The sequence below is a fragment of the Colossoma macropomum genome, unplaced genomic scaffold (genome assembly GCF_904425465.1).
Source record: "Colossoma macropomum unplaced genomic scaffold, Colossoma_macropomum, whole genome shotgun sequence".
NCBI lineage: Eukaryota > Metazoa > Chordata > Actinopteri > Characiformes > Serrasalmidae > Colossoma > Colossoma macropomum.
Window position 1 is genome coordinate 6,227,723 of NW_023494785.1, and position 13,458 is coordinate 6,241,180.

The following is a 13,458-nucleotide window of genomic DNA, read 5'->3' on the forward strand; positions in this document are numbered from 1 at the left end:
TCTTGTTTTTGAAACCACAGAACTGAGGCTTTACATTGTTGTATATTTGTGAGAAAGGTGCCTCTTCTTACTGCACTCTTTCTGAAAGTAGTTGTTGAACTCAATATTTTTATTCATCTTTTTTTTTGCGGACAGCAGCCAAGGACGAAACAGCAGGGGTCTGTTGTGAAATGCCTCTTTCTCCCGCCAGTAAACAGAACAAGCTTCTGCAATTATGGAAATGCATGTACATATAAATGCTCTTGTGTTTTCCGCAGGTGATGGTTCTGTACTTCCAGCCCAGCGTGTTCCGCTGTATCCTGCTGAGATGGGTGCGCATGCTCGGTTTTGCTACAGTGTATGGAACAATCACACTCAAACTGTACAGGTACTCACATATACTCACTTTCCATTTTCAGTGAATGAGGAGGTGGATGGATGGATGGATGGATGGATGGATGATAGATACACTGCTCTCACATATAGAGTGCAGTTAAATGTAATATTTTGTTATGATGGGTATTGGGGCTGTCATAATTTAAACTTTTTAAAATGTAATCAGTTTAAAAAATCTTCTGTGAAAAAAAGCTTTCTTACTGAACTGATCGGTTGCTAGTTTGTGTGATGACAATGTGCGTTTTAAATTCCTTAAATTAAATCTTATAATGTTTTGAAAGTATTTTAGAGGATGTGGACAGCTAGTCATGTATTAAGATTAAGAGACCCTTATTATTCCCACAACAAGGACATTTCACCTCTGCATTTAACCCGTCCGCACAGTGAAACACCACATACACACTAGTGAACACACACACTAGGGGGCAGTGAGCACACTTGCCCAGAGCAGTGGGTAGCTCTATCCACAGTGCCCAGGGAACAGTTGGGGGTTAGGTGTCTTACTCAAGGACACTTCAGTCACGTATTGTCGGCGCAGGGGATTGAACCGGCGACCTTCTGGTCACAGGGCTGGTTCCCTAACCTCCAGCCCACGACTGCCCCCATCATGAAATAGGATACCATCAGATCTGAGTTGGTGTTATCATACACTACTCTATCCACAATGCAGTGGGAACATTTTATATATTTTACTATTTTATTTATCCAGCATTTAAAAGTGTCAGCTGTACTTTGCATTGTGTACACATTTCATGATACATGGACCAATAGAAATTATGCAAAATGATCTTGTTATAATAATTTACGCAAACCCTTTATGTGGATAGTCCATTGTAAATACTTTTTATTAAGTGACATTCAACAAAAATATCTAATTTAACTTATCTAATCCTAACCCTAAACTTAAAGTCAACCCAAAACCCAATCCTAACCCTAACTCTGGTCCTAAACCTAACCTAATCCTAACACTCACCCTGATGCTGAATCACCAGTTTCACCAGATAATTTTGTAATAATTTTAACATCTGTAGATAATCTATCGGGCGCTGCAGACGAACATCATCTGGCGTAGACTCTGCTTGATTGTGAATGACGGCTCTAATCGTGGTAGAACTCATGTAATGTAACACCGGCTGTGGAGCAGAGCTGAGTTATCAGCAGGCTTTGGCTTAGAGATTGCGTGAGTGCTCTGGAAGAGACATTCTGTCTCCAAGGATTTTTGATCAGTGCCTGCAGGAGTCCAAGAGGTAGATGCACACCTACACACACACACACACACACACACACACACAAACACACACACACACACAAACACACACACACAGACACACACACACATGTACACATGCAGGAACACACGCTCGCCCACCCCCGCATGCACCGGGTGACTCACAGGCATTTCACGGCTGGCCATGTTATTAAATGTCAGAACGTGCACTTTCCTAATATGGCTGCCGATGAGGCGCTGTCCGCGGTGGGCTCTGCCATTTCAGAGCGAACTGTCAGAACAACCCCACAGACCGCTGGCTGGGGAGGGGGGAAGAAATGTCAGCCGACAGATTGGCCGGTGCAGGACAGGGGCCAAAGGCTGTGCCTCTGTGCCATCAAAGACCGAGCTATGTTAGCATATTCATTTGGGCTCCTGCATCGGATTAAAGGAATAGTTTTGCCAGAAATGCGAACGCCATCAATTAGCATTATGCAAACAGCAATGCACTCATGCTAACTGGTGGTTACCAGCTTCCAGTCATTGTGAGCCATGTTAGCATATTTAGTGCAGCCTCTACCTCAGATTAAAGGGATAGTTTCGCCAAAAAAGTGAAAGCTATCAATTAGCATTATGCAAATAACAGTGCAATTATGCAAACTGGTGGTTACCAGCTTCCAGTCATTGTGAGCCATGCTGGCATTGGGCAGGTGCAGGAGGGACTAAACGCTTTGCCTCATTGCCTTCAAAGATCGGGCTTGGATTAAAGAACCGTTTGGTCAGAATTGCTAATATGGCTAATAATTCTAATTGATGGTTATTAGCTTTGAGTCATTGTTAACTATGTTAGCATATTTGTTTTGGCTCCTGCCTCAGATTAAAGTAATAGTTTTGCCAGAAATGTGAAAAGCCGTCAATTAGCATTATGCAAATAACAATGCAATCATGCTAAATGGTGGTTACTAGCTTCTAGTCATTGTTAGCTACGTTAGCATTTTTGGTTGGGCCTCCTCCTCGAATAAAAGATGTAGTTTTGGCAAAAATGTGAAAGATATTGATTAGCATTGTCCAAATAACCATGCAATCATGCTAACTGGTGGTTACCAGCTTACAGTCATTGTTAGCCATGTTAGCATATTTGGTGCAGCCTCTACCTCAGATTAAAGGGATAGTTTCGCCAAAAAAGTGAAAGCTATCAATTAGCATTATGCAAATAACAGTGCAATTATGCAAACTGGTGGTTACCAGCTTCCAGTCATTGTGAGCCATGCTGGCATTGGGCAGGTGCAGGAGGGACTAAACGCTTTGCCTCATTGCCTTCAAAGATCGGGCTTGGATTAAAGAACCGTTTGGTCAGAATTGCTAATATGGCTAATAATTCAAATTGATGGTTATTAGCTTTGAGTCATTATTAGCTATGCTAGCATCTTTGTTTGAGGTACTCCTTTAATGCTCTATAGCCAGTGCCAGTACTAGGGATTGTCTTCAGCCCAGCAACTGGGTAAGGAAGATAATTATAGACAAGAGAACTCCTGTTTACCTTGTCTGGACGCACAAATGTGATATTAATTAAAGACCAATCTGATCCGACTTCAGATTAAAAGATTAGCGTGACCCAAAATGTTAGTGCTGCTAAATGTGAAATGAAACTGAAAAGCAATAAATTAACATTATGCAGATGAAAATAAAGTCATGCTAATTGGTGGTTACTAGCTTAAAATCATTGTCAGTCATGTTAGCATATTTGGTTGGGCAGTTTAGACATCAGGGCTAAAGGCTTTGCCTCAATGCCTGTTAAAGACCCATTTGATCCTGCTCCAGATCAAAGAGAGAGTTTTGCCAGAAATGCTAATATTGCTAACAGTGAATAAAAATGAATAGACATATATTAACATTATGCAAATAATGATGCAGTCATGCTAATTGGTGTTATAGATTCCAGACATCCTAGACATGTTTGCATGTTTGTCTGAGCTACTTCTTTAATGCTTTTTAGCCCTGGCCAGTACCGTGGCTATGTTAAGCCTAGCATGTGGGAGAGGAAGGCCATGATAATCAAATTATAAGAGAAATTGTACTAGCCATGTTTCGATGTACAAATGTGGTGCTAATTAAAGACCAGCTTAATCCTCCTTCAGATTAAAAGAATAGCTCAGCCTGACATCCTAGTGCTGCTAACATGCTAGAATGATATCTGGTGGTTACCAACTTCCAGTCATTATTAGCCATGTTAGCATATTAGGTTGGGCCTCTGCCTCAAATTAAAGGGGTAGTTTTGCCATAAAATTTAAAAGCTATTGATTAGCATTATGCAAATAACAGTGCAGTCATGCTCACTGGTGGTTACCAGTGTCCAGTCATTAGGTTTTTAGGCCATGGTTATGTTTGTTTGACCTACTCCATTGATGTTTTTAGCCATACCAGCACTGGTGGCTATTTTGAACCCTTACTGTGACCTTATTATAAAAGCTTTCATGCTCACTTTGTCTGGTTGCACAAGTGTGATGCTAATTTTCATAGAGAACTATTTCATACCTCCTATCTTTGTTATGTTCCATTCAGAGTCCTTTATACGCAGTTAAGCGGGTTCTGCATTATTTCAGCAGCCACTTAATGAACTTTTGATCACGGCTGTAACGTTTTCACCCTCTGCTTCTCCTGGCGTTCGGTCTCTGGACTGCTTTATTAAGAAAGGTTTTCCCCTCATGAGTCACTGCGGTCTCCTTTTTACGCAGAGTTAAAGTTTATATTAGCCCTAATTCCCATTTAATGTCAGTGGCCTATAAAGTGTGTTGGCACTGCGTGTTCCCTGGCTACTTTGGGTGAAGTGTACTTTAAAAAAAGATTCACGACCTTGTTAAGCCACGCGGAGAAAGGCCCTGCTGAAACCGTAGGAGAGAAAAAAACAAATAACAGAAGGCACTTAGGCCAAAATGGCCACAATTTATTACATTTTATCGAATGGTTGAGACAGCAGAGGCAGAAGACAAATGGAGAGCGACTCGTCCGCTGGGACCTGGAGTCTGAATCCTGGAGCCAGGCCTCGAGACCAGGAAGAGCACTCTAGAAGTGGAGGAGGGTGTGGAGCAATAAGAGACAAGACGGATACACTGACAGATGACAGCCAGATCATTATCTACAGCGGCATGCAAAAGTTTGGGCACCCCTGGTCAAAATTCCTGTTACTGTGAATAGCTAAGTGAGTAGAAGATGAACTGATCTCCAAAAGGCATAAAGATGAATCATTTTTTCATTATTTTAAGCAAGATTAGTGTATTATTTTTGTTTTGTACCATTTTAGAGTGAGGAAAGTAAAGGAGCACCATGCAAAAGTTTCAGCACTCCAAAACATTTGAGCTCTCTGATCACCTTTACCATGGTTTCAGGCCTTAATTAGCTTGTTAAGACCAGATGGTGCAAATTTCAAAGCTTAATGAATACTCTGACTCCTCAAACCTTCTCAAACCTTGTCCCAACAATCAGCAGCAGTGGTGGACGAAGTACACAAATCATGTACCTGAGTTAAAGTAGAGATACCCAAGTCGTCCCTTTAGACCTCCACTTGAGTAAAAGTACAAAAGTATTTGTCTTCAAATGTACTTAAGTATCGAAAGTAAAAGTACTAAAAGATTAATTATGACTCTGGTGTCCTGTTATCATTTTTGTAACAAGACCTTTGCTTCAGTAAGTAATGTTAGGTGAAAATACTCCTGTGTCACTCTTGGTAAAGAGTCTTTTAATAGAATGTCATTAATTAGTGATGCTGATGTCTATTAAAATTATCAAAACCACAAAACACTGAAGGCAAACAGTTTCCATCAGGTAGAACTGAGTGGCTCTGAAATAACTTTTTGCAAACAAGCAAAGTTTCAGTTTAAGTTCATAAACATAAACTAGCCAAAAAATATTTACTATAAAATGAAAGTGTTTGTATAAATTCAGAATAAAGACACGTCAGTCACAACTGCATATGTGTACATATTTCTATATTGTGGTCTATTTACACAAAGTTGGGTTAGTTCATCATTTATGTTGAATAGACACTCCCAAAATTTTATGCTGCTGCACTGATGTTGAACCGTGTGCTGCACTGGGTCGGTATGACCAACAGGTCAAAATAAGCTCAAAACAAAGTGACCGCTGTGCCCTGATTGGTGTATCCTTCACGCTTCTTTCATTTTAACGTTACGTTTTTATACACACACAAACCAAAAGGAACGACAGATTTCTCATAATGTAGTGGAGTAAAAAGTGAGATATTTGACTTTGAAATGTGGTGGAGTGAAAGTAAAAAGTCGCCTGAAATGGAAATACTTTAGTAAAGTACAGATACACGAAAAACTACTTAAGTACAGCAACGAATTACATTTACTCTGTTACTGTCCTCCACTGATCAGCAGCCATGGGCTCCTCTAAGCAGCTGCCCAACACTCTGAAAATTAAAATAATTGATGTCCACCAAGGAGGAGAAGGCTAAAAGAAGATAGCAAAGCATTGTCATAGCTGTTTCCTCAGTTCTGGAAGACCAAGAAAATGTTCAGAGAGAACTGCTTGTAGGATTGCTAGAAAGACAAATCAAAACCCTAATTTGACTGGAAAAGACCTTCAGGAAGATTTTGCAGACTATGGAAACCATAAAAGATGGAAATAAAAACAAATAATCTTATTTGAAATATTAAAAAAAATGTGCCATCGTTAACTTTATGCCTTTTGGAAATCAGGTTATTTTTTACGCGTTTAGCTATTCACAGTAACAGAACTTTTGGCCGGGGGTACTCAAACTTTTGCATGCCCCTGTATATTATTACTATATATATTATTAGCTGTCAGTCTGTCAGTATGTATATTATAGGCTGTCAAAAAGCCATTATAAAGCAAAAAATAAAAACAGTTGTGAATCAAACAAAGAAGCTGCTGGTGTTCTCAGAGCAATGGTCTGGCCACCCCAGAGTCCAGACCTCAACACCATTGAATGTGTTTGGAGTTATTAGGATCATGAGAAGCTGAAAATGCTAAACCAACTTCTAAGACTGAACTTTGGAGGTGTGTTTTTTTTCTAAAGCTGGAAAATGACTACCTTGAACCGTTTTGACAGGACATTAAACAAATGAATGGCGGTCTCTGACTTCTGCACATGTTAATGTAACGTTAATGTAAAGAGTTTTTTCCAGGATCATTTTCATTGGTGTAAAAAAAAAACTAAGGGGCAGATCTAATGTTTTGTTCTGTCACAAACTCTACTTTGGCATTAAAAAGTGACTCACAATTTACTGTATAGGCTTTTAGTGCCCATAATAAGATACTATTTTGTGCTTCTGCCTCATTGCAAATGCATTTATAGGAAAATAGCAAAATTCTGGGAGGAGATTATTATAATGAACTATGACGGCTGCTCAGTGTCACTCTGAGATGGTCAGCCAACAAAATCAAAGCCTTTTTTCTCAGGTAAAGAAAAGTCACCTGCTGTCTCACCCACCCACCCCATTTCTCACAACAGTGGGTCAAATGTTTGGTCTCATAGTATGTAGAAATAATTGCTTATTATCTAAAGATAAGTAGTTTCCTAAGGAGTAAGGACTTATTATTTTTACATCATAAGTAATTATTTTGACTAATTAAGTCAAATTATTGAGAGAACAAGTCATTTTGAAAAAAGACAAACTTTTGATATAAACACTAAAAATACAAACATGCTGCACCCAGAAACAGAGATGGCAAGGAACTATAAACAAACCGTGATTGGGGCTCCCGAGTGAAACAACCGTCTAAGCATTGGCCCTATAATCAGGAGATTGCGAGTTTGATCCCTGATGATGCTACAGCCATCCGTAGCCGAGAGTCCTAGAGAGCACAATACAAACATGCTGCAGCCAGAAACAGAGATGGCAAGGAACAATAGAGAGCTCTCTCTGGGTGGGTAGGATGGCCCCCCATCACTTAAGGCGATGCTAGTCAGCGCTGACGTAACAGATCTGGCGGTTGGCGCTTTCCTCCGAGCGTGTTCTGCTGTCCAATGATGTTGTGTGAGCATCGGTTCGAAAAGATGCGGTGGTGCCTCACAGGTCTTGGAGGAAGCCTGTGCTTCACCCTCCTAGCGATGATAGCATCATGTGATTCGGGGAGTCCTAACTAGCGCTTGGAATTGGAGACGACTAAATTGGGGAGAAAATTGGGTAAAAATCCAAAAAAAAAAACAAAAAACAGCGATTTATCTTTACTAACTGGCAGAAACATGCCTCCATTCAAAAAGAGCAGAGCAGGAGTTTATATTGCACTGGGAATATGTAAATTATTAAGTTGCACCTTTGCATGAAAGTTCTTTGTAAATAACCCAGTAAATTGGCCACCTGCACCAGCGCGAAGAGTCTGAGGCTGTTGTAATTTGCATCTTTATTAGCAAATCTGGTCCTAAAAACTAAACAAAACACAGAATTGGGAGGTTTTTGTTTAGACATTGCTTGTTGCAATACTTTGACAATACAAATGCACCTATAGTTGTGTCAGTAAGGCAAATGAATTGAACTGAATTGATAGAAGAAGAATAGAAAGGCAAAGAGACGGAAGAACACAGAGTTGAGAAAGACTGATGGAGAGAGGGAAAAAGAGAGAGGAAAAGGGAGGAAGGGAGGCCCACGACGATGAATAAGAGATAATGAGGGCGCCGCCCTCTGTATGTAAAGATGAGAGATGAGCGCGCTGCAAAATTCTGTCTGGAGGAGAAAGCATCAGGTGGAAGTGTCAAAAAGGGCTAATGACATTCGTAATTAAGCCAGCCGAGATGAACGGCTACACGGCTAATCTGGACAGAAGCGAGGCGGGCCTGTGGAGGTGAAAGTTAACACATTGCCAGATCAATTTTTGATAGAGGCTCATTAAGCCAGTGCCGAGGACACTTTATCAACGTGACTTAGAGAGAGTGGGGGCGCTAATGAGGAAGGCCCCACGCATGCTAACTGACTCCGAGAGCGCATGGCTGGTCTGATGAGACTCAGGCCTTTTCACCAAGAATTAAAGAGCTACAGCAGAGTCCTGGCCAGCAAGAGGCATTTATTATAGCTTATGAATTCATTACTCTATGAATAGTAGAAAGTAAACCATTACCATAGTCATTATACAAATCAGGCTAAGATCGGAACCATGGTGGGGTTATTAGGGTTGTTAAAATGCATAAATACGTTGTGATGCATTGATCTGAAGGTGGGGATTCAACAGCATTGATTTTGGATTTCAGTTTCCTGTGTTTTTATATGAATTGAATTCAGTTCTGTTAAAATGAACCTGAAAATGAAACACTTTTTGTGTTCAAAACACTTTAAAGAGGTTCTCTTTCAGGTCATCACTTGCACTAATCAAATCTCAGGCCTTGTCATCTCTTTTAGAACTCAGATGCCTCCTCCAGGGTGAATTATGGGTTAAACCTTGTATTTTATTATACTGTATATTACATTGTTTGTCGCTGTTTTATATAAGCAATAAACAGCTTGAATCCGAATGTTACAGTGATTTCACCATGAGTAGGGGGCTTAATCTGTGTCATGCCTGGCATCACCCTTTAAACCAGGTAAAATCACCTTAATGCATGGCCTCTCATGGATTATTGCTTTAATATGCCAGGACTGCCGACTCTTTGTGAGATCACACAAACTCACAGGCGGTTGTTTTCCTGAGTAGTTATTTCTTAGTTACTAAGTACTGAAAGATTGAGTGTGTGTACGGTAAGCCTTAAGGTTCTTAATCTCTTTCTGGAACCTCCTATTGGCCATTCCACCAGTGGAATGGAAATTGACTGGGATTTTAATTAATATAATGAAATATTTTTCTAATTTTCCCCTGTTATCAGATTAACTTGGAAATGTTGTGACTCTGTGTTGATCTGCTAGTGAGCAATGAAGGGTGAAAGGGGAGGAGTGAGAACCCCCTGCTGTAAAAACAATTCACACCTCTCCACAGATGGCCATGCCAAGATAAACAGACAGCACAACTACAGCTTTCTGCATATCAAACAATTGTGTCCGTCCGCTATAATATAAACGCATTTAATATTATAATAGCATAATATAATAGCACAATATAATAGCATTTAACACTCTCAGGCCGACCAAAAAAGAAAGGAATTAATCTCTGGAATACTACACACTAGAGACATACTTTTATTTTTCCCTGGAAGGTCAGCACTCTGCCATTCCACAGAGGGCTCCAGTGTGATCATCTCCCTTTCAGAAGCTTTATAATTCACTGTCTTTTTGGAGACTTTGTAGAATGAATCCATAATGCCAAATCCAACACTGAATGTCTTCTGTGATTATTTATCCATTTCTCAGTGTTGAAAGAGTTGTTGTTGTTGTTTTGTTGTACTGGGCAAAATCTCTGGCTTATGAGATATTCGTTCTTTTATGTATAACGTTGGCCTGAGAGGGTTAAACACAATAAAAACACTTTCATAAATGTTAACTTGCTTATGAAGATGTTCACTTCTGGTTTCCATTATCATTTCCATCAAAAAATATTCCATCTTTCCTGAAGTATGATGCCTAAAATATATACACTTCAGTAATGATGGACAGGGTGAGGAGATCAATCAACTGGGAGGAGCTCAAAGTAGAGCCGCTGCTCTTCCATATTGGGAGGAGCCAGTTGAAGTGGTTCAGGCGTCTGATCAGGATGCCTCCTGACCTTCTCCCATTGGAGGTTTACCAGGCATGGCCGGCTGGGACAAGACCCTGAGGTCATCATAGGATCCGCTTGAGGGATTATATCTCCAAGTTGGCCTGGGAGTGTCTCGGGGGCCCCGAGAATAAGCTGGAGGAAATCGTGGGGGACAGGGTCATCTGGGATTCTTTGCTTTCCTATTGCTAGCTGAATGAAGCAGGTTAAGATGATGATGATGATGATGATGATGAAGTATAATACATAGTTCAACTGAGGGACCTCCAAAACAGACGGAAATGGCATTTTGTGGCAACTGTAAAAGAGGATTAAAATACCATTAGAATTATTTTTAATCATTATGTATCATTTTTGGCCAAAAAAAAGGTAAAATTCCAAAAAGTTAAAAAAAAAGTAATTCTAAATCATACAAAAATAATGAAACATTTGTCTTAAATATTGTAAAATGCTGGAAGTTAACATTGTATGTTTTTTTTGTTTCTTTCTCGGTTCTCCTACAGGGTGCTGAAGGTGTTCCTGTCTCGCACAGCTCAGCGGATCCCCTACATGACCAGCTGGAAGGTTCTGCGGTTGCTGGGGATCATCCTGCTGATCGTGCTCTGGTTCCTGGTGGCCTGGACTTCAGCCGTGTGTGAGCACCCAAACCGACACCTGGCCCTGATCTCTGTGGGCCTTACTCCAGAGGACCTGCAGTTCAGCATGTGCCTGCTGGACCGGTGGGACTACATGATGGCAGTGGGTTGGTATATCTCTGCTCGCTGGTACCCAACACCCAGTGTCTAGAACTTGATCCAGATGGACAAATGGTTGATTCTGCCTTTTAATTGACTCTTCTTATTAACCTTTAAGGCCACCACTCACCAAAGGTGTAGCATCTCATAGCATAGCGAATAGTACAAAGCACAGCTAAACCATATCACAGTGAGAGCGCTGAGAAACAACAAGGCCAAGTTTATTTGACACTCTACTCATATGGATTTACTGAAATCAAACTTTCAACGTTATTTATGAATGTATCTGGTTTGGTATCTGGTAACTGATTCTTCACAAACTCCAGCTAAAAGGTACGAGGTGAAGAAAGACTAGGCTAGCAACGTTAGATAAGGCGAATGTAGACATTTAGCATTTCTTTTTTATGTTAAAGATTTTAGTTTGCCTTTTGTTGTCTCATTGTGAGTTTAATTTAATGCACTAATAGGAAAATGCTGAGAAATCAAGACGTGCTGGGTGCCAGGACCTTAATTAAAAACAACATATTGAATATTTAGACACTGTGCGATGCCAGCATTGCAGAGGCTTCATTTAAATGATTGTCAAAACGTGATGGTTTGTTATAGCGTAACTTGGTAATGCATTAGATTATTGAGACTTTAGCAGGAAACACACGCAATGAATGCTGGGCAAGCTCTAGCCTTTAGAGGGTCCTAGGCAGGGTCCCCATCTTGCTAGCTGATGTACTGTAAAATTAGAGACTGACTAAGAACAATGACTACCATAACCTGTCTACATTATATACATGTATAGCTCGGTAATTTGTGTAGTGCTGGGTTCTTGTTTTGGGTTCTAATAAATTGCATTTTAAATTACAGAGAACCTTCTCAGCATTCTCCATCCAGGACTCTGTCTTTCTATGCAGTATCCAAACCTGGATCAATTACAGTCTGAGTATCTAAATCTGAATTAATCACAGTCTGAGTATCCAAACCAGGCTTTGTCACGGTCTGAGTATCTAAACCTTGATTAATCACAGTCTGAGTATCTAAATCTGAATTAATCACAGTCTGAGTATCTAAACCTTGATTAATCACAGTCTGAGTATCTAAATCTGAATTAATCACAGTCTGAATATCTAAATCTAGATTAATCACAGTCTGAGTATCTAAATCTGAATTAATCACAGTCTGAGTATCTAAATCTGAATTAATCACAGTCTGAGTATCTAAATCTGGATTAATCACAGTCCGAGTATCTAAATCTGAATTAATCACAGTCTGAATATCTAAACCTGGATTAATTACAGTCTGAATATCTAAACCTGGATTAATCACAGCCTGAGTATCTAAACCTGGATCAATTACAGTCTGAATATCTAAATCTGAATTATTCACAGTCTGAGTATCTAAACCTGGATTAATCACAATCTGAGTATCTAAACCTGGATTAATTACAGTCTGAGTATCTAAATCTGGATTAATCACAGTCTGAGTATCTAAATCTGGATTATTCACAGCCTGAGTATCTAGACCTGGATTAATCACAATCTGAGTATCCAAACCTGGATTAATCACAGTCTGAGTATCTAAATCTGGATTGATCACAGTCTGAGTATCTAAATCTGGATTATTCACAGCCTGAGTATCTAGACCTGGATTGATTACAGTCTGAGTATCTAAACCTGGATTAATCACAATCTGAGTATCTACACCTGGATTAATTACAGTCTGAGTATATAAACCTGGATTAAGTCGGAGTATCTAAAAAGGATGGACATAATGTACATAATGGTTTGATTTTAGCCAGGGGACCACAAGTAAACGCTTCACTGAGTAGTTCCATACTTAAAAAACTGCTTTTCCGCAGGATATGATAACATCTTACCGACATGTTGATTTTCACAGGATTAATATAACCTGAAGTTATTTCTTAAAATTACAGTAAAATTACATTAACCCACCTCCTGATGTAAAACAAATCCTGTCCAAATAGTGATTTAGACAACAAAATAGTACAGTAATAACCCAGAAGTTGTTTTCAGTGTGTTCTGCACTTAGTTGGTTGAGCTGATGCTGTCTTGATCAATGTCATTGCTTTGGATCCAGTAGCCAGCGGAAATGGAACAGCAGTATATCCTTGTTTTCAAACTGCCTAATCGCTCAGAGTATCCTGCAGCAGACTGCACCGAGAGGAACTTCTAGTGGCCCCTAGTGGCCCCTTACAGAAAGCACCTACAAGGACTATGCTAATACATGTTGTCGCTGTCGGGACAAAACCTTGTATCTCCATTTTTTTAGTTGCTTTTCATTTTTTTTGATAATTTGAAAATGCAAACTGCCCTGTACATTGTGTCAAATCTTCATGATGGAATGGACCAATAGAAAAGATCCCAAATTACTCTGAAAAAAAGAATTGTTGCATTAACTTTGGTTAAAAGTTAAGAATGTTTTTATTTCCTTCTCCTGTAAAATGACCATTTTGGTGATATGAGGTTT

General features: G+C 39.8%; 1 protein-coding gene across 1 annotated transcript in view; it reads left to right on the plus strand.

Annotated features, from left to right (window-relative positions):
• The window catches only part of gpr158a (G protein-coupled receptor 158a), a 149,889-nt gene that overhangs the window by 119,840 nt on the left and 16,591 nt on the right, over positions 1 to 13,458 (plus strand). Inside the window, exons 6-7 of the mRNA XM_036578081.1 lie at positions 258 to 367; positions 10,750 to 10,988. Coding sequence (XP_036433974.1) covers positions 258 to 367; positions 10,750 to 10,988 — 349 coding nt within the window. The remainder of the gene's footprint in view (positions 1 to 257; positions 368 to 10,749; positions 10,989 to 13,458) is intronic.